The sequence below is a fragment of the Takifugu flavidus genome, chromosome 4, assembly GCF_003711565.1.
Source record: "Takifugu flavidus isolate HTHZ2018 chromosome 4, ASM371156v2, whole genome shotgun sequence".
Taxonomy (NCBI): Eukaryota; Metazoa; Chordata; class Actinopteri; order Tetraodontiformes; family Tetraodontidae; genus Takifugu; species Takifugu flavidus.
Window position 1 is genome coordinate 2,303,706 of NC_079523.1, and position 19,191 is coordinate 2,322,896.

At 44.9% G+C, this 19,191-nt stretch overlaps 4 protein-coding genes and 1 long non-coding RNA gene across 23 annotated transcripts in view; 4 read left to right on the forward strand and 1 right to left on the reverse strand.

Moving 5' to 3' along the window:
• Positions 1–5,176, forward strand: part of itpr1b (inositol 1,4,5-trisphosphate receptor, type 1b) — a 46,785-nt gene extending 41,609 nt beyond the window's left edge. For all 19 annotated transcript variants that reach the window (XM_057031324.1, XM_057031331.1, XM_057031330.1 and 16 more), the window contains 2 exons: positions 2,783–2,944; positions 4,141–5,176. In XM_057031324.1, coding sequence (XP_056887304.1) covers positions 2,783–2,944; positions 4,141–4,227 — 249 coding nt within the window. In that variant the 3' untranslated portion in view covers positions 4,228–5,176. The remainder of the gene's footprint in view (positions 1–2,782; positions 2,945–4,140) is intronic.
• A 669-nt stretch (positions 5,177–5,845) lies between these two features.
• bhlhe40 (basic helix-loop-helix family, member e40) lies at positions 5,846–9,608 on the forward strand. Its single transcript, XM_057031346.1, has 5 exons — positions 5,846–6,788; positions 6,880–6,943; positions 7,037–7,144; positions 7,418–7,541; positions 7,632–9,608. Exons 1-5 carry the CDS (start codon positions 6,712–6,714, stop codon positions 8,492–8,494), a joined length of 1,236 nt encoding a protein of 411 aa, XP_056887326.1. The 5' UTR covers positions 5,846–6,711; the 3' UTR covers positions 8,495–9,608.
• A 1,265-nt stretch (positions 9,609–10,873) lies between these two features.
• On the reverse strand, positions 10,874–11,712 carry LOC130524861 (uncharacterized). Its single transcript, XR_008950265.1, has 2 exons — positions 11,485–11,712; positions 10,874–11,403 (listed from the first exon to the last, which is right to left on the reverse strand). It is a non-coding gene; the product is annotated as an uncharacterized LOC130524861 (long non-coding RNA).
• Positions 10,903–14,102, forward strand: LOC130524859 (N-acylethanolamine-hydrolyzing acid amidase-like). The gene is made up of 11 exons (XM_057031347.1): positions 10,903–11,283; positions 11,626–11,790; positions 11,865–11,988; positions 12,074–12,164; positions 12,241–12,326; positions 12,411–12,583; positions 12,670–12,732; positions 12,813–12,879; positions 13,250–13,278; positions 13,583–13,652; positions 13,743–14,102. Exons 1-11 carry the CDS (start codon positions 11,099–11,101, stop codon positions 13,758–13,760), a joined length of 1,071 nt encoding a protein of 356 aa, XP_056887327.1. The 5' UTR covers positions 10,903–11,098; the 3' UTR covers positions 13,761–14,102.
• Positions 14,103–14,696: 594 nt separating this feature from the next.
• Positions 14,697–18,619, forward strand: arl8bb (ADP-ribosylation factor-like 8Bb). The gene is made up of 7 exons (XM_057031348.1): positions 14,697–14,932; positions 15,846–15,926; positions 16,026–16,099; positions 16,223–16,316; positions 16,612–16,679; positions 16,872–16,942; positions 17,022–18,619. The coding sequence occupies exons 1-7, from the start codon at positions 14,810–14,812 to the stop codon at positions 17,069–17,071; spliced, it is 561 nt and encodes a 186-aa protein (XP_056887328.1). The 5' UTR covers positions 14,697–14,809; the 3' UTR covers positions 17,072–18,619.
• Positions 18,620–19,191: the final 572 nt, after the last annotated feature.

Genomic DNA, 19,191 nt, shown 5'->3' on the forward strand with positions numbered 1-19,191 from the left:
TAAAGGGATCAATAAAGTACTCTTGAATCTTGAATCAATAAAAGAGTTAAAGTTACTAGATATTAGGAGCAAATGTGCGCGTCCTGTTCCAGCTTCTCCGCCACTTAAAAATTGCACTGAAATTTGTAATTAAGAAATGTAATTAATGGGGATATAAAGGAACTGGACCGTGATCTGCCTCTCGCCCAGTTACCACTGGGAGCTGCTCCAGCATACCGCTTGACCCCGGTTAGGAAACAGAAGATGGCTGACCGACCTAATGACGATGCTTCTTGCATGATATATAAAGCTCAAATGGCTGATATCCCATTTTAATTTTTAATCAGCGTTTAAAAAAAACACATACATTCACTCGGAAGATGTGAGTGGATTTCATTCCCATGAATGCAGATGTATCTGACAGTTGGTAATCTCATCGTCATAATCACTCTTATCGTCCCTTTTTCTATCTCGGCCACACTTGTGTGTGTTTGATGCTCATTACCGTGGAAGCAACGTGAGGCAGAAGGAGGTGTAGACGTGAGGTTGGTCTGATAATGACTCGGACTGACGTCAATGGCAGAGGGTTCAGTTGGTGTCACAGAACCACACTTCTTTGGTTAAAGTGGTGTATTTCTTTGGCATTTGCCCTCTTTAAATCTGACTGAGTGGGCCACCAGCCCATCCGGTGGTATGTAGTGTGAGTGCTACATGCTGTGTTGCCGTTTTGGCCACAAAGCATCCTGTTTCACAGCTGGTTCCATCATTAAAATAAACAGCACTTCCGTCATTTCCAATGAACCGGCGTGATGCCGAGTCTCAAACTCATGGCTCCACTTCTCAGTTTACTGGAAGCGCTTTCATTTGTAAACACGGGATGGAAAGTCATTGTCGTCAACCAAACACACGCGTGCCTGCCTCTCTGCTTTCAGGAAGTGGAACTTGCTCACAGCAGTCCTCTCCTCCTTTCACAATGAGTGCGCGCGCTTATTATCTTACTCTTGTGTGATTCCCCTTGTGTTGCTGTCCAACCCAAGCTTGGTTTGTGGTTTTCACAGATGCCTCCCTTGCTGCTACATTTCCAAGTCTACCAATACAATCTGGGGACTTTCTTAGACCACTTCTTCGTAACAATACGTTAGCCACCGGTGTCGGAGGGAGCGGACGTGCTGACAGAGGGCACATGACTTTGCCGGGGCTGTGTTGGGTGGGTGTTTCTTTTAACACTGCCGTGACATGACTTTGACACCTTTGGGAGCAGGTTTGCTTCGTGCACAATAACAATGGCATGTGGTTGTTAAGTGGTGGAGGAGATGGAAGTGTGAAAGAATGTCATACACGGCGGACCCTGACATCGCTGCTGGCTTTCATGTCGCTGCAAAACTCAACCTGTTACAGACGAGAGCTTCAAGGGCTGGTGTAACATTCCCCCACAACTTCAGTATTTTTTTTTCTACACGTGCAATAGTGATAACGTACTGACCAAGCAGCGGCCTCGTTTTTCTAAATCTACACGAGCTCCGAGCGCTGATAGTAACTGTGACCTCCGAATGCCGAAAAACTTCACTTTCTCCAAAGACAAAGTAAATATTATCATAGTTTTTCACCACAATCATGGCTCAATTCAGTTCAGTAGTTGATTGTCTTTTAGTAAAACTGCCACCACAGTGTTGAGAGAACATTCAAGACCATCAACAGGACTTTAAACAGCAGCTCAATCAGTGCCTGATTCAGCCCGACCACAAACTGCTGAGTAGACGATGCATAAATGCTCCAGACACCAGCTTTTCCGCAGCCATAAACACAGACACAAATCAGAATCGCAAATCTTCATCACTAAACAAAATGAAATTAAATCAAAACTAACAAAGGAACCATCAAAGTATCGGGTCATTTTTGTCTGAAATGTATTTTATCTTTTTTTTTTTTTGGTTATTTTTGCAGCAGTCAAGAAATAATCCAATCCAAATAAAATATATAAGATAAACACAACTAATCTTTAGCTATAGTAATGTGTATTCTATGTAATATGTAATAATATGTAATCGTTACCTAAATTCTACATGTCAAAAAAATTCAATCTTGCAAAATACAGAAATTTTGATACAGTGCCAAATTTATGTCCCCCAGCAGCAATTCCATGGTGGTTGGAGTATAATAATAGGCGCTGGGCTTACTTTGTTGGTGTACAGGAGCAAATAATAACAACGAACGTCAATAAATGTTGAAGTCAGTCGATTCCATGTGAAACCTTCAGACCATAAACGTGACTCACAGTGATGAGAATATTTCCTGCCAGATGACAGATTCTTACTGTTACTTGGCAAACGGTTCAGTCACTGTTGTGAAATAGCTGATTAAATCCACACATTAGTACGCGATGGATGCCAGTCAGAACCTGGTAGGTGATTTAAATGTTCCACCTGGCTGAGCAGTTTGTTCACGGGAGTGTCAGTTGTGGCTCCCAGGAAAATTAAAGACTTGTTTACCTTGGCCTCAGATGTGGCAGAAAGGATTGGTGAGAAACGCTGACGCCTAGCCTCTTTGTCGGTTTCATCCTGTGAGGTGTGTCCAGAGAAGATACTGGAAAACCAACGGGGGAACGTGTGATTCTAACAAAATCCCTGAATGGCTTGGTTTGATTTTTACAAAATCACAGAGCCTCGTGGAAGATGCAAAAGAAGAGCTGATGGTGGGAAACGGCCTAAATTCGACCTCGTAACGACAAGCAGCTTCGCTGACAAAAAGCAGGTGTTTCGGTGGCGACAACGTGCTGCACCCGTGTCATACTTTGTGCTTTCAGGAGCACAACCTGGACTGGTTCCCACGGATGCGGGCCATGTCGTTGGTCAGCAGTGACGCAGACGGGGAGCAGAACGAGATCAGGAGCCTGCAGGAGAAGCTGGAGTCCACCATGAAACTGGTGTCCAACCTGTCGGGCCAGCTGACCGAGCTGAAGGAACAGGTGGGGCCAATTGAAATGCACCTCTGGCAGAGTTGTCACACAGTCTTGACGGGCGTGTTATAGAGAATGTTGACGGCACAAGTCGCTTGAGGTTTGCTTGTTTTGCTGTTTGTTGACCTTTAGATGCAGAACTTGCTAAATGCAAAAGCCGATGAGTCATAGTCCCCAGTGAGAGATGCGGCCTGATTTTGTTCGTCACCGAGCAACAGTTTCTTATCCGTCTTACATTTTTTAATGTGCCACTAATTACTCCAGAAAGCCAAAAAGAAATTTCGAACAACATTGTGTTTTTTTCCTCTGCGATGAATGAGTAAAATAGCATTGAAGGCTGCACGAGGCCTCCAGTCATGTAAGATTTCACTCATTACTTCAATTCTGCTGATAAAGGGCCAGAAGAAAATAAGGCTTAAATTGCACAACTTCTACAATCACTGGTTTCTAGTAAACCACATTGTAAAAAAATGGCTTTACCCTCGAAATGAGAACTATCTATGAGGAAGTGAATGCAAGTGAGACGTTTTGACCCAGACAGGAGGGAAATGATGGGTTTGTTGCTGAAAGTCCTGCAGGGCACGGTGCCATCAGCCACGGAACCATCTGCTGAGGCCGTTTTTTGTAAAAGGTCACTCCTGTATTTCATTTCCTTCATTCATCCGAGTGGAGCTAAAATGGGAAAACAAGACTAGCCGTGTTTTGAAATTACATCATAACTATAAAAACAAGTAAAACATCGGAATAGCCCCCCCGATTGAGCGACTTTTGGTCCCCAAAAGACCTCCAAATGAGCCATATTTCTGGGAACACTCATTACAAGACCACTGCATTGTCTCGCTTTGGTATCGCCGTGCTGCAAATTCCTTTCTTGTGTCGCTTAAAGCTAATTCTCAACAAACCCCATTCTTCTGTCCCACCAGTATGAAGGTTCAAACCTACGTTATGACTCACTTGCTTTGCTTGATCTCTGAAATTTCACGGGGCCGAGTTTCGTTATTAGTAGTTTTTATTCTGCTGCTTTCGTCAGTAGATAGATTTGAAGCTGTACCTTCGCTGTAGCTTCTCTTACACGCTTTGGTGGGTGGATCGATGAGGACTATCGGCTGCCAGGCCCCCGAACTTCTGTATCCCGGTCAGTGGGAGAGGACCTGAACCGTACATATGGGACGAGTCAGCCTTTTGTGTGTGTTTTTTCTTATCAGATGACAGAACAGAGGAAGCAGAAACAGCGCATCGGCCTGCTGGGGCACCCTCAGCACATGAACATCAACCCGCAGCAGCCCGCGTAAGGCTGAGCTGGCGTCGAGGTGACGGCGGCGACGCTGCACCATCCTGTGCAACAGTAGGGACGCACTGTAACATAGCTAAACATGAGGCCAAGTGTAGCTCTGCCCGCGCACGTGTTACTCGGTAACTTCTGCTCGGTCTGCTTCAAGCTGGTGCCAAACGGTTTCTAGGTAGAATAAACTGGAGTTTCTCATCAAATGGCCTTTGGGGGGGGGGGACTCGATTATTGCAGCCGGCTGAGCGGGAGGACCATCCATGTCTTTTTCAGTGTTTTGTGTTAATGTTATTCATTTTGTTCTGTAATTTATTTGTGACGTATTGTTACATGTCTTATATTTGTACCTTGTGCAATATATTGACTTAAATATGAAACCTCTGGTTTGTACATTTAAGATCAGCTGTTACTTATTTTAAAAAGTGTTTGGCCAATGTTCCCTTTTTTTTGTACTTTATTGCTACAGGATGAACTAGGGATTAGTAACTTAAATAAATACAGAAATACTCTATAAGATGGCCTTGCTAAAAGTATTTCTTTTCTTTATTGATAATGTGCATAGAGAGTATATTATGTCAGCAATACTGTAAATAATATAGATTTCTTTTGTCTCTCAAACCAATTCTCATATTTGTAGGTCATTTAATTTCAGTAAATTTAGATTTAAAATATCTGAAATGTCATTTATACTCTGTAATTTATTTGTTTAGGATCATTTATGCTCTTACAGCTGCTCAGGAGTTGTGGAACTTTAACTGTAATAAACATTAACTTAAACTCCTTGTTTTTAAAGTCAGATTTCTGTGTGTTCCAAATGTTTGTAGCTTTTCTTTGCATTTTTACAAGGAGGAATTCATGTTATCATGAATGTTGCGATTAAGTAAAAATTAAGTACTGTCAATTTGTATAATAATTGAATAAATGATAGAATTATTTATTAAAGTTGGTGTAACTGATTTGTGTTATTTGATTATTGGAGTGTAATTACAGTAAAACCTAAAAATTACATAATAATCTACTTGACCTTATAGAATGTGACCTTCAATCTACCTGATAGTTTAAAGCAACTGAATTAAAACAACGCAAATCGGTGACTGCAGAATATTTTAAATATTAATATACGAAGTAATGGTGACAAAAAGTAACATATGCAATCTGACATGCCTTGTTACCAAAAACTGGCACCACCTTTAGATATTTAGATCTTAATAAACAAGATAGTGTCAAGGTTTTAACCACATCATTGCAATATTGTTCAAACTAGTTCAGTTGCATGTAGACAAGTAGATACTAGATATAGATCAAATAGAACATTAGAAATTGAGATTAAAATCTAAAGTCTCCTCTAGATTCAGAATTCCTATATTTCCCATTCATTCATACATGCAAATGTAGCTTTATTAGCCCTTTTTATGTGCTGTGTGTGTGTTTTGGTCGGCTGGTGCAGACTCCTTGAATTGAGCGTTAGTTGTTTAGTTAGTTGGTCGGTTAGTACCTATTCCGACAGCCTTCCTGCTCCTCGCCACTGCGGGACATCGCCGGGTGGAACCGAGCGGCCAGTCGGGCTTTCTCGGGCCGACTTCGTGCGTCACGTCACGCCGCTCGTCGCTTGTCTCGCGGCCATGAGGAGCTCAACGTGACCGGCCGCCGGGTACAAACTGGCTTAGAGATCAAAGCGGAGCAAACAGAACGTTCCGCCACGGACGGTGTCAGCGCGCCGCAGGTGCACGTGCCGAACCGTGTAATTACACGCCGTCCTTATCTGCACGTGACACAACGAGACGGGGCAGGATTAGAGCTGCTCAAAGTCACGGAGATAAGCGCGTTATTAATACTGTTGTTATTACTGTTATTACCGTTGGAGTTAGAATTATTGGTCTCGCCATACACCTGGCATATGTTAAGTTTCCCATATTGATGACATCGCGCGGATAACAGTAAAGTGGTCGTCGTCCTATTTAAAGTGTATGATTTTATTTCATCTTAATCCAGTAAATTTCTACCCCCCAGTGCGCGAGCCGTTGCTCCACTTTTGGTCTTTGTAAACAAAAGCGTGGCGGTACACGGGACACGGCCCCAATGGAGGTTACTACAGACGTGGGCTGTACTCCAGCAGCACGAGGGGGAGGGGAGGTGTGAGTGTGCGTGCGTGCGTGCGTGCCTGCGTGTGTGCCCGCCCGCCTGCATGGGGAGGGTGAGGAGTTGAAAGCGCCGTCCAACACGTGAGGCTCATGTGACGGCGTCGAGTCTGAGTCTGTCCCGGAGAGACGTGCCTGCAGTCACAGGGTGTATTTAACACGTAGGCTGGTCGGACGCACAAACCCACCCAGAGTCCTCACACTCAGCGGGCGTGGAGCGCGCTCGATACCCGAGCCAGTCCGGACAACGCACACTGGATACGCACGCCAGCAACTTTACCCCCGAATCGCCACTGCAGATAAACGTTTTTGGAATATTTTAACAACACTTTGAAGGTTTTTTTGTCGGCGACATGGAGAGGATTACTAGCGCGCAACCGCCTCCCTGTGTGCCTAAATACGCACCGGTGGACATGGCAGATATGCAAAGGTTAGTTTTTTTGTTTTAGTTTGTTTTCTTTTTTGGTTTTTTGAAACTCGAACCTGCTCCAAAATAACAAGTTCATATTTTGTCCCCTCAGAATGGATTTTCCCATGTATGTGTACAAGCCCAGGAGGGCCATGAAGCGCGGGGACGACAGCAAGGTAAATTATAACCGCCTTTCACACGTTTGTCGTCATTTATTGATCGGGATTGCGCAGCCAGGACCTCACCGAGGCTCTTTATTTTTGGCTCAGGAGACCTCCAAGTTGCCACACCGTCTGATCGAAAAGAAGCGACGTGACCGAATAAACGAGTGCATCGCCCAGCTGAAGGATCTGCTGCCAGAACATCTGAAACTTACGGTAATTATTTCTACACCACAGTCCGAATATGAGACGTGCAGCGCGCAAAAGTTTAGTACTCCGACTAGATGATAAATACAAACACGTGTTCCAGCTTTTTTTCCTTCTAAATTGACAAAGTAAATCGATTTTCCCCCGTTTAAAGTGTGTAAAGGTTTCACAGATTGTCCGTGCATGTGTGCGGATTGCATGACTTCCCGAGGCTTGTCCTCATTTGCAGAATGTGTTACATAAGAAAGATCAACATGCTTATCGAAGGTCTTCCTGTTTTAGACGCTGGGGCATTTGGAGAAAGCTGTGGTGCTGGAACTCACTCTGAAGCACGTGAAAGCCCTGAGCACCCTGCTGGAGCAGCAGCAGAAGAAGATCACCGCACTCCAGCAGGACTTGCAAATCAGTAAGTCTCCTCAAATATCATTGTTGATGTGACGCTCGGAGCCACTTTTACGCGTTTATTTAAGCTAAATGTGCTGATCTCTTGGATCAGGTGATCACGGAGGCGACAGTGCGGAGAACAGCAAGGAGATGTTCCGCTCCGGCTTCCACCTGTGCGCTAAAGAGGTCCTGGAATATGTGGCCAGCCAAGAAAGCAGCAGGGACCTGACCCCCTCCCAGGTCATCAGCCACATCCAGAAAGTGGCAGCGGAGGTCCTGCAGCAGCGAAACGAGCTGCGCCCGGAGGAGTCGGTCGCCCGGGCTCCAGAGAAGCCGAAGAAGCCCGGCATGCAGCCGCACAAGGTGACCCAGGCCCCCGCTAAGAACTGCGTTCCTGTGATCCAGAGGACTAATGCGCATGGGATCGGGGAGCAGAGCGGCAGCGACACAGACACTGACAGCGGCTACGGGGGAGAGCACGACAAGCGTGACCCCAAAGCTCAGTGGACTCAACGACATGCGAAGGAAGGGGAGCTGTGCAAACATGCGGCGCCCGAAAGGACGGCCGGCGGTATCAAGCAGGAGGGGGACGAACCCCAGGCCAAGAAATCAAGGTCTGAATCACCAGGAGAGGAGATCCTTCCTGGCCACATGGCCGGAGACGGCAGCTACATGAGCTTCTCCCCCAGCCAGACCCAGTTTTGTTTCCCCTTCTACTTACTCCCTCCAGCAACAGCACCAGTTGCGGCCTATCTGCCCATGCTGGAAAAGTACTGGTATTCCGGTGGCATGCCCATCCTGTACCCGGGCATGAATACCTCAGGCGCGTGCTTGTCCCCAGAGGCCCTCCCGCCATCTCTGGTGATGTCCCCGAGGGCAGGGTCTCCGGTTACCAACCAGAACTCCTTGGACTCGCCTGCTCTTCACAAAGCTTTAAAACAGATTGCACCTTTAAATTTGGAAACGAGAGACTGAGCAGCCGGAGGGTTCGTTTGTTGACGGGACTCAGCGAGTGTCCCAGCCTAAACTGGTACCTCCTCGAGCCTCCTTTTGAAACACTGATCCCAGAAAAGAGAGCGAAATGGCCACCAAAACCTGTTTTTGTGTGAAGCCCAGAGCTCCTTCTGCGTGGCTCCGGGGCACTGTGAAGTGTTTAAGATGGCAGATGTGCTAAGATGTTTTATTTTTGGCAAGGGCTCATCTTCACCACCCTCAGTATTGAATGTCAGAGGTAAATCTAAAATGTAAGGTACAGATAAATCCCTCCCCCCCGAATAACCTGTTTGCACACACACACACACACACATACAGACACACACACCCCAGTTTGCAATGAATGTAGGTATTTAAAATGGTCCTTGTAGATGCTGCTTGTCTTACGACCTGCTGTAGATCTGTAGATGGGGGATCTACCTTTGGTTTTTGTCGCTCCTTTAACTGTTATCAGTCCTCGAACGATACAGAAAAATGTCCCTCTCGATATCTTCGATCGAGACATTACGTAAACTGAACACGTGCGTTCAAAGAATTCAGGGCGTTGCCGCTGTACCAGGTGTGTCATCCGTGTCCGTCGGATTCATGTGACCGTGCGCGCGTTTGAATTTACTTTGTGCATCGAGTTTCCGTGCAGTCATTTCCTATGACGAGTTTCGTCGGCGCTACTTGTTCATGTCTATTTTTGCTTTATTATTTTTGATACGTAGCTCCTAAACATAGAAAGTTTGGGTTTAGACGTCACCTGCCGACTGCCGGTTTGAGGCCGTGTACAGCTTACAGCGTTTTGCTCGATGGATCTGCGTCTTTCCCAGAAATTCCCCGTTAAGGCCTGACCTTAGCTCCTCCTACCGTTGCCTTTAATCATGTAACACAGACACTGTTGCCGGTTTTCAACTGTATTTCCGCTTTAAACGCTGTGTCAGTGGCAGAGAGTGAATGTAAAGTTCAAACAAAAAATTAATAGTTTTGTATAGGAAAAGGTACTTGGGGTTTTTATTTTGAAATGTAACAAAAGTGTATTTGCTGTACATATTTTGTACATAAAGTATTATTGATATATATTAAAATATTAATAAAGCTTTTTTTCTCCACCGTTGAAGCTGCTTTACTGCCTGTTGGCTTAAACGTGCTGTCGACAGCCAACCTGACAGCTCCTCATAGCAACCCATACTTACATAAGACTTACATAACCCATAAAGCTGCAGATCCAGTGTAAATCAATAGCCTAAGATATTTGAAATTCAGAAACATATCTGATCTCTGAAGGAGGATCTTTGTGAAACTTTTACTCATATTTAGAAGCAATATGATAGAAATAGGATCTCACTCCACAAAATATATAAGAAAGTAGACATAATGACTATCTGTTCTTCATAAAATGATCAAATTTTGCCTCTGCTCCAGTCATTTCTCTAAACACGGTTGTATAGTTTATGTACTGTTTGGGAGTTGCCGTTGCAATTGTGAAATTGCGCCGATTCGATGCAGAAAATACAACTGACAACTTGAAAATGTCTTCAGTGGGTGCCATCAGTGCTTTAAATAATGTTATATTTCGCTTATTCATTCCCTTTTCTTAAATTTTACATTTTGTGTAATAGAAGAAATGGTTTCCCACCATGTTGTTTTGCTTTGGGGCTGGTAACTGGTTGCATTGACTCTGAAAAGTCACATGCCCCTCGTCCTCCTCGCCTCCCAGTAAAAATCTGAAATTGTTTTATTTTCCTTTAAACTCATCAGTGTGATTTGATTTTCGGAGCAGTGGGAAAACTAATGAAGGTTGTGCTGCGAAATCTAACATCTGACGACTGACGAGGCTTGAAAACGAAGCAACACCGCCATCTCGTGGACACCGCGCGTACCACATCCTGGACGCACGCAGAGACCTCTAGCGGCGAGTGTGTGAAACAAACAATTAAATCTTTCCTGTTATCCCCCAACACACACACACACACACACACACGCACACACGAGGATCTGCTGTGTCTGCCAGTATGTCTGTCAAGAAATATTTTAATAACAGCAGGAAATAGTTGTCTCTGCTATGGAAATTGCTCATGACACCTGGACAGAAGCATTTAAATTAAGTCATAAGTTCAATAGCTTATTTTTGTTTGCTTTGGCCTCCTTCCCCTTTCTGCTGAACAGAAGAGAAGTGTGTATTGAGCCGAATAGGGATGTGATTTTCTGTGGAAAATTGATAGTTCCTGCACAGAGGAGAGACAACTGTGTGAAATATTTAGCAAAAAAAAAAAAAAGTCACATGAAACTCGACATTCATAAACCACAGAAATGTGACAGAAAAATATCAACGTTCTTTTTCTGGACTATGAGACCCAATAAGGAACAAAACAGGCATTCATTGAAAGCGGTAAACTTATTTATAACAAATTACATGACCAAGGTCATTATGCCGCTGTCGCTACTACTTTTTTAGTTCCTGCCAGCTTTTATTGTGAAAGGTCCAGAGCGGAAGCTCGCTATTCCGTTCCGCTTCGCCCTGGTGGCTTTCAACCCGTCCGTAGTCCGCGTCCGTGACAGGCTGCGGTGGTCGCAGACGCGGGACACCGGACACCGGACACGATGCTGCGGGATGCGGTGCTGCGGGATGCGGTGCTGCTGCTCGGACTCGTTCTGTCGTTGCGGGCCGAGTTCGCTCCGCCGACACTCAACATCAGCCTGGATGAAGATCCCGAAGTGCGCTGGGATCCTCTCATCAAAGCATTTGACGTGGAATACCTCAAGAAAGCCGCCGCGGAGATTATTGAGTAAGTTTATCACAGCAGACTTTCACAAGACTTTACACTGTTAAATGTAATAACAACGTAATTACCGCTGGGATTGCACTCGTGGCATTTTCATGCTGTCAGCGATTTTAAAAGTTATCTCTGGTTATAAACGGTGCAGAAAAAGACAACTGAAGCAAAAGTGCGATGGCTCAGCGTGAGAAAGAAAATAGATTGTATTACCCTTTAACACATGACGGATGAATCCTCAATCAAAACTAGCAGGTTGTGTCAACCAGGTAAACCAGTGAGCGCTGGGACTATTTGCTCATCTTCCAGCTGTGCCTCTAACTGTGATTGCATTCAAACCTGTTTTTTGCTCAGCTCCACAGTCCCTAAATGGGTGCACCACGCCATTAAACCGGTCGTGCTGGCTTTGGAGAAGTACATTCCGCAGCCTTATGCCGGGGAGATCCGTGGCCTGGCTTCACACTTTGGGGACAGCCTCTCCGACGTCATCATTCTCAACTTTGCCTATGAAATATCTGCGTATGTGTCACCACTAATTTTGCCGTGATGTGCAGTGAAAACATATAACTGGAACAGGCTCTATGGATTCTCAGATTCTGCACTAGCATCGTTGCTCAGGACAAAAATGGCAGCGTGTATCACGGCAGGAACCTCGATTATCCCCATCCCGTACTGAGGAATATGACTCTCAACGCAGTTTTCCTTAAGGATGGAAAGGTACAATGTGTGTTCATGTCAGTTAAGATGAAAAAAAAGCTAAATAATTGGACTAAAGATGCAGCCTGTGCATGTTTTTGGGTAGGTGGTCTACCAGGGAACCTCATTTGCCGGCTACGTTGGTTTATGGACAGCACAGAGTCCCGATAAGTTCACTGTCTCCGGGGACCAGCGAGGTAAAATCACATTATTTAGCAAAAAGATGCTGCTAGCTTTAATTCTTTGACGTCCACCTGTCTGTCTCTGATTCAGGTAGCGAACACTGGTGGAACTGGTGGAAGAACGTGGTGTCTGCGCTGCTGCTGCGGAGATCACCAGTCAGCTGGTTGTTGAGGGAGGTGAGTGTGCCGCAGCAGAGCGGTGTAATAAAGCTGTTATAACACATGAGAGAAGAGCCTGACCTCTGGGCGTAACCTGTGCAGACGCTGGAGGAAGCGCAGGACTTTCAGGACGCCGTGTTGCGTCTCTCCAAAATTCCCATCATCACCGGAGTGTATTACATCGTGGGAGGCGTGCGAGCTGGAGAAGGGGTTGTAATTACCAGAGACCGCAATGGGCCCGTTGATATCTGGCCACTCGAGCCCGTGAGTGGCGAGTAAGTGGAGGAAAAAAAAACCAAAAAAACACTATCGGTTGAACAGTGTTATTCAGTTAGCATTTAAAGGTTTTTCCTCTGATAAGATGGTTCAGAGTGGAGACCAACTTTGACCACTGGCTGCCTCCACCAGCTCGAGATCATCGCAGGTGAGTCCTGCCACGATAGTGCAGTTGTTCCCTCGTTAGTCGTTCCCTCGTTATGCTCCTGTTGTGTGTTGGATTAACAGGGAAGCGGCCACCGTGGCGCTAAATGCTACCGGCCAGGATGGCATCAATATGGAGACACTTTACCAGGCAAGTACGAAGCAAATATGTGTATGGACGTGCTTCCACTGTGTTTCTAATTTTGCCGCTCTTTTCCCCAGTTTTTCTGATCTTTATAACTATGAATTCATGCATGTCTCCGTCTGAAAACACAGCCCATTTATCAGGAAACTCTTTAGCATCGTGATATCATGGACCCATTAATGGAAAGATAGCACTGACAACATTGACACCCCGCAGATAACTCTTGGTCTGTGCTGTTGTCAGTTCTGACTGGGTCGTGATCAGGTTGAACAGGTGACAGGATAGCCAAATGTGCTAACATGTGAAACAGCTAATCATTGCTAGGACACACTGCAAATGTGAGCAAAACATCTGTAACACGCCTTCTTCCCTACAGGTTTTGTCGCTGTTCCCAGTATGTAATGGGTAAGCAGAACCTGCTTTATGCTGTTTTGTTGGTTAGAGGAAATCACATGACTGTTGAGTTGAGGCAACAGTGTGCGTTCCAGTTTCTGTTCTCTCTGGCCAACCTCAGCATTAGTGTCAATAGTCCTTTGTCTTAAATCATACCTAAGCAGATAGCAAGAAGCATATGGAAAATCAATAGTTGCCGAGAGGGATTTGGCCTATATTCCTAAAGAATTATGTTCAAATGTGTATCTTTACTTTGTAGTTTTATGGTAACTTCTGTAACATGTTATAGCATTTCCATTCTGTTAATGATCCCCAGAATTACTGTTTATACAACGATAATGAGTGCAGCGTCTCCAGAGAAGTACAACACACTCGTCAGACCTCAGGTAATTACATGCATATCTCAACTTGTATTCGTTATTTTGTCTTCAGAATCAGAGAGTCACTCCTTCTAACAACTCCTCTTCTCTTTGAAGGGCTGCCGACCGACCTGAACATGGCGTAAGGATGGTACGCGGGAGCTGCCTTGGTGCCTCAAACAAGCATTCCTGCTAATTTTGTCATCAGTATTTCATTGCAGTCTTAATTACCTTGTAATGACGACTAATGTTGTAACTTACTGAAAGAAAATAAGTTTAAATTCCTAAAATGTTGTTGGCCTGTGGATGCCTATTTCTTTTACTGTATTCAGCTGTCATATAAACTGAACTTTAATTTACAGCTACTTTAATTGCCTGCTCTGTTCAACTCAAGACTTGGCTGAATCTGTAAAAAAAAGCTGTTGGTGAAAAATGTAAGCTTATCTGAGGTATTCTAAAAATATCAAATCATTCTGACTGCTGCTTACTCCTGTTGAACAAAACACTGTTTGACATGTTCCACATCACAGGGGACTTTTTTAAAGCACCGCATTGTTGAAGTGATGTTACCACAATTTCCAACAATGGTTAGGTGTTTTCCATAAGCATCTTTGTTTGTCAGTTTGTAATGAAGTGTTATGGAACAGTTCACGATTATGAGATGCGTTGACAGCAAAACAGCACCATCGGGTGGACACATGTGTCATTGCACCTTCAGGAGTAGTTCTCCATGTTACAGTTAGGCGTTTTAATTCACTTTATTTAGTTTTACATTCAGTATATATTTTTATAATATTATAGAGTAATGTGTGCCACATAGAGTTCATGGTATTTTTTATTGGAGTGATAAAATATATTATATTCGATATTTAGCGGCTGCATTAGAAAACATGGGATATTACCAGATACATGAGAACGTTTAAGTTATCCTCATTTAATAGTTGATCTTTTCTAGAGTTAAAATAATCGTGCATTTACCTCTATCAGGGATCTGTAGGTAAAGGTACACACTGGAATTTTGTTTCCTCGTGCACTCAAGCGTTTCTGCGAACGTACGCATGCGCAGTAACAATCACCAGTGAGTCACATGACATGACAAAGCAGCTAGCTACTTCCTGTTGGAGTTGCTAACCCCAGCCAACATACAAGCGTCTAAAACGACTGAGACCTCTGTGTCAACCAAGATGCTGGCGCTCATAAACCGGCTTTTGGACTGGTTCAGGTCCCTCTTTTGGAAAGAGGAGATGGAACTTACATTGGTGGGACTTCAATACTCCGGGAAAACTACATTCGTTAATGTGATAGCGGTGAGTAAGGCTAGCTCAGTGCGGGCCCGCTCTCATATCCCGGGGAGGCTTTGATAAAGGGCTACTTTGAGTTTATGATGAATTTGCATTGAACAAATAATCCATCGATTGCTAATTCAAAAAAAGAAGAATCCCCGTTGTTTTCAGTTGGATGGTGAAGTCCTTGTCGCGCTTATGAAAGCGGTCATGTGAGCGGGTTCGGTTGGCAGGTTAGCTATGCCTGCCGGTGTGTCAACACCCGGGATGTGCTGTCAACACCGGCCAGCTGTGACAACATCTCCAGCAGCTACGCAGTAGATCTGCTGGCACTCTGAAGGGACGAGGCCTGGGACAGAAAGGCGGTCAGACAGCTGGAATAGGTGCCCGACTTTACACCGGGTGATCTATTCTGGATTAATCGGAGGACTTTGGGATTTCAGCCACGTCAGCTTCTCCGGTGGGACTTGTTGTTGCTGACAGAATTAAAACCTGCTCGATTTCTTGTCCTTGGTGGTTTTGTTGCCATGCCTGACTGGTTTGGATGGCCACAGCCCTGATTTGGAAAGTTCAGAATCCCTCCTCAGGGGGTAGGGATTATAGCTATGAGCTTCTAGTAAAGTTGGTTTTTATGTCAGGTGATTATAGATGAACAAGCCTGTTTGGCAGGTCAAGGTTGCTGGGTTTGTTGCTTCAGAATAAAAATCCCTACAGAATCACTTTTAAAGTTTGTGTATTGGAACTTGGTTTGCCAAATTGTCTGTTTTGTGCCACAAGAGGGAAAAGAGTCATTTAACAGGAGGATTTAGGTCCGTACTAGAATTGGTTCGAAATGTATGCAGTCTAGTAAAAGTCCGTTTATTATTGTGAGTTGGTAACCAGAATGACATGAGCTATTTACCTTCACTGGTCTTTATTCTGCATTTTCCTCCTGCAGTCGGGGCATTTCAGTGAAGACATGATTCCCACGGTTGGTTTCAATATGCGAAAGGTCACAAAAGGCAATGTGACCATAAAGGTATGTGTAGAAGCATCATTTTCAATATTGGAGTTCTGCCCTGTCTCGGCTGACCAGTGCCTGTTTTGCTCATGAACGTATGGTGACCTCTGCCCTCAGATATGGGACATAGGTGGACAGCCTCGGTTCAGAAGCATGTGGGAGCGCTACTGTCGAGGGGTGAATGCTATCGTGTAAGTCTGTGGGCCAATCGCTCACCTTATTCTGAGTAAATGTGATGTCACGAAGCACCTGCTCCCGTTTTGAACTGACAGACGCTCCATCGGTCGTTCTTAACCTCTCCCACTTTGTTGCAGTTACATGGTGGATGCAGCAGACAGGGAGAAGATCGAAGCCTCCAGAAATGAACTCCACAATCTTTTAGAAAAGCCGCAGCTACAAGGAATTCCCGTAAGATATTTCTGCAAAAACTCGGTGGTCCTTCACCACGATGCGATCGATATAGGCCGGTCTCCCGGGCCACCGTCAGTGAGTGCGGACATTTGAAGCCGCGTTATTAAACTGTGTTTTCGGTGTCCGATGTGACATTGAAGCCAAGATCAGGCCTCTCTTTGCTGTGACTCAGCACCACCGGGTAAAGGTGATGAGGGGAAACGTTCCAGCTCAGAGCTCCCGCTGTCTGCTAATGGTGCTACGATGCTGTGCTGAACATTAATCAGCTCTCTTTTCCCCCGTCTCATGTCAGGTTCTAGTACTGGGCAACAAAAGAGATCTACCAAATGCACTTGATGAGAAACAACTCATTGAAAAAATGTAAGACAAATACTGCATTTGTGTTCAATCATGCTATGGCTAAGGAGTGACGTAGCCATGATCTCATTTCATGAGCCATTCGTGAAGTAATCCTGGACAGATGACCACGTTGGGCTCCTAAATCAATACATATGGCACATTTAATGAGGTTTAAACATAACTGCAAGTAGCTAATCTCTGATCTTTTTCTAGGAATCTATCTGCCATTCAGGACCGAGAGATCTGCTGCTACTCTGTCTCTTGTAAGGAGAAGGATAACATAGGTAAGCCGCCCGCTACGTCACGAACTTAGCCGGAGAATCTCAGCCCGCTGTTGTCAGAATCACGTGTTGTTGTGTGCAGATATCACACTGCAGTGGCTCATCCAGCACTCAAAGTCGAGGCGAAGCTGAAAGTGAAGCCTCCCCAGTTGCAGCTGTGGCCTCAGCACCCCACCCCACCCCCCCAATGGTCACGGGTCCCTGACAGCCATCCCTCCACTGCCTCCGTGTACTCACTTTGTCCGCTCACTACCGCCACAACCTGCACCATCCACTACACTACCATAGATATGTAGCCCCTGTACAGCACTACCGCAGCGCCCCAGCAGCTGTTTCTGTCTGAGCAAATGAATCTGTCCTGTGCTGGAGGGTGGAATGTTCATCACGGTCGCAATCTGTCCGTACACGTCACACACTGCCGGCATCCTACTGCACGAGCCTAACGATGTCGCTCTGTAGTGCAACTGTGGAGCCTCTTCAACATCTGGCAGTTGTGTCACAGAATGTAACTATTTAGGTTATTTGCCAAGCGCTGATCATCGCTATCAATGCCTTCACCTCCTGATAAATTGTGCCGCAATCATTGAAACCAATCACATGAGCATCGGTTTTATTCATGCGTCCGAGGCGCACTCTTAAGATGGCCTGATAATTGGTTTTAAGTGCCTTGAGCTGAGTGGTCCTGTCGGATCGTTGCCGCCCAGAGCAATTTCTAAAGCTCGTCAGACAGAGGGCGCGAGCGTCACCTCCTCCTAACAGCAACCCTCAACAATCTCATTTTATGGTTTGTAACGAATGAAAAATCCAAACTTTTACTAATGATGGAGAGCGTTGCCTGACGTCCTGGAGTGCAGGCTCCCGCGGTGAACGAGGGGATGTTACATGTTTAGTGTGCTGGTAATCTGAATGCTGTTTGACACGTAGGCTCACTTTGCCTTGCAGCGTCTCAGGTCATGACACCGATTTTTTAAGAAACGTCTTGACACGGCGTGTTTTTTTTTTTTTTGATTGGAACCGACTGTGTTAACGATTACAAGGGAGCGCACGGAGAACAAAAAGTCCCTTTCTTTAGAGTATCGGCTGCGTGCCGTCATCCACATCTGGCCTGACTCCCTGTGTCTTTTTGTTTCAGCCTTAGTAATCCAAGAAATGTGATGTATTGCTTGAGACAAACTTTTCTCTCAGCGAGAGGACAATGAATTTAAATCTGCTTCTTGTGCAGCCAATGTATCAATGTATCTCGATAGCTTTTCGATGTGTGTTGCAGGATGAGAATGAGGTATTGTCACTGCTATAATACTACGCGTGGACCGACTTGGCTTCTGCCTTTTTCTTAAAGGTTGTCCCACACTTCACTGTTATGCTTTGTCTATTGGTGATTGTTGTAATCCTACATGCCGATTGATGGGACCACAGCAGCAGAGAGGGGTTGTTTAAAAAATATGTATCGTGGGTGATTATATCGGGAAAGCTTTGTTACCTGTGTAGTAATAATAATAACAATAATAATAATGATGATATAGCTACTATTTGCAATTTGTAATGTGCATGTGCTGAGCAATTTCACATTCAATTGCAGACTTTGTAAATAAAAAGTTGGCATTTTTATTCTGACAAAGGCTCAAGTAGATGTCATGCATTCTTTCTCTGTGATTGCTAATAAATTTGTTTTATTTTTAAGTTCAAGTGTGAAACTCGATGCTCTTCCGGGTGTCGCCGCTAGATGGCGACAGAATCCCGTAGGTGTCATTGAGAGTGGAAAACTTATTTCCTTAATATTCTGCATATACACGAACTTACTTTGCAGGTATGTCTAATTCCTAACAACACTTAGAATAACTGAACACGTCCACTGCATAGAGGAATGGCACTGCTGTGCACAGTTTAGCAGGGTTTTTTGCAGTAAATGTCTTCCTGCAGCTGCGTGGGTCTGGTTTTAGAGAAGATCTGATACAGCAGGAGCAGCCTAATTAATCCAATTTATTAGACGCAGCGTTTCATGAACAGCTGCTGACATCTTTTGTATGTCAGTCCACTAGTATTTAGAGGAACATGTGGACGGATGTGCTGTAGGTGTTTTCTGATGAATTCCAGGGGTCATGGGAGAGTGTGTGTGTGGTTTACCACTGAACCGACCACATGAGATTAGGTAGAGGTTACAAATATGCCATTAGAATTTATGTGAGGAGGTCATGGCATAGACCTGAAGGCGTGACATGTAATTAATATAGTTACGCTCCATTAGCTGTGAG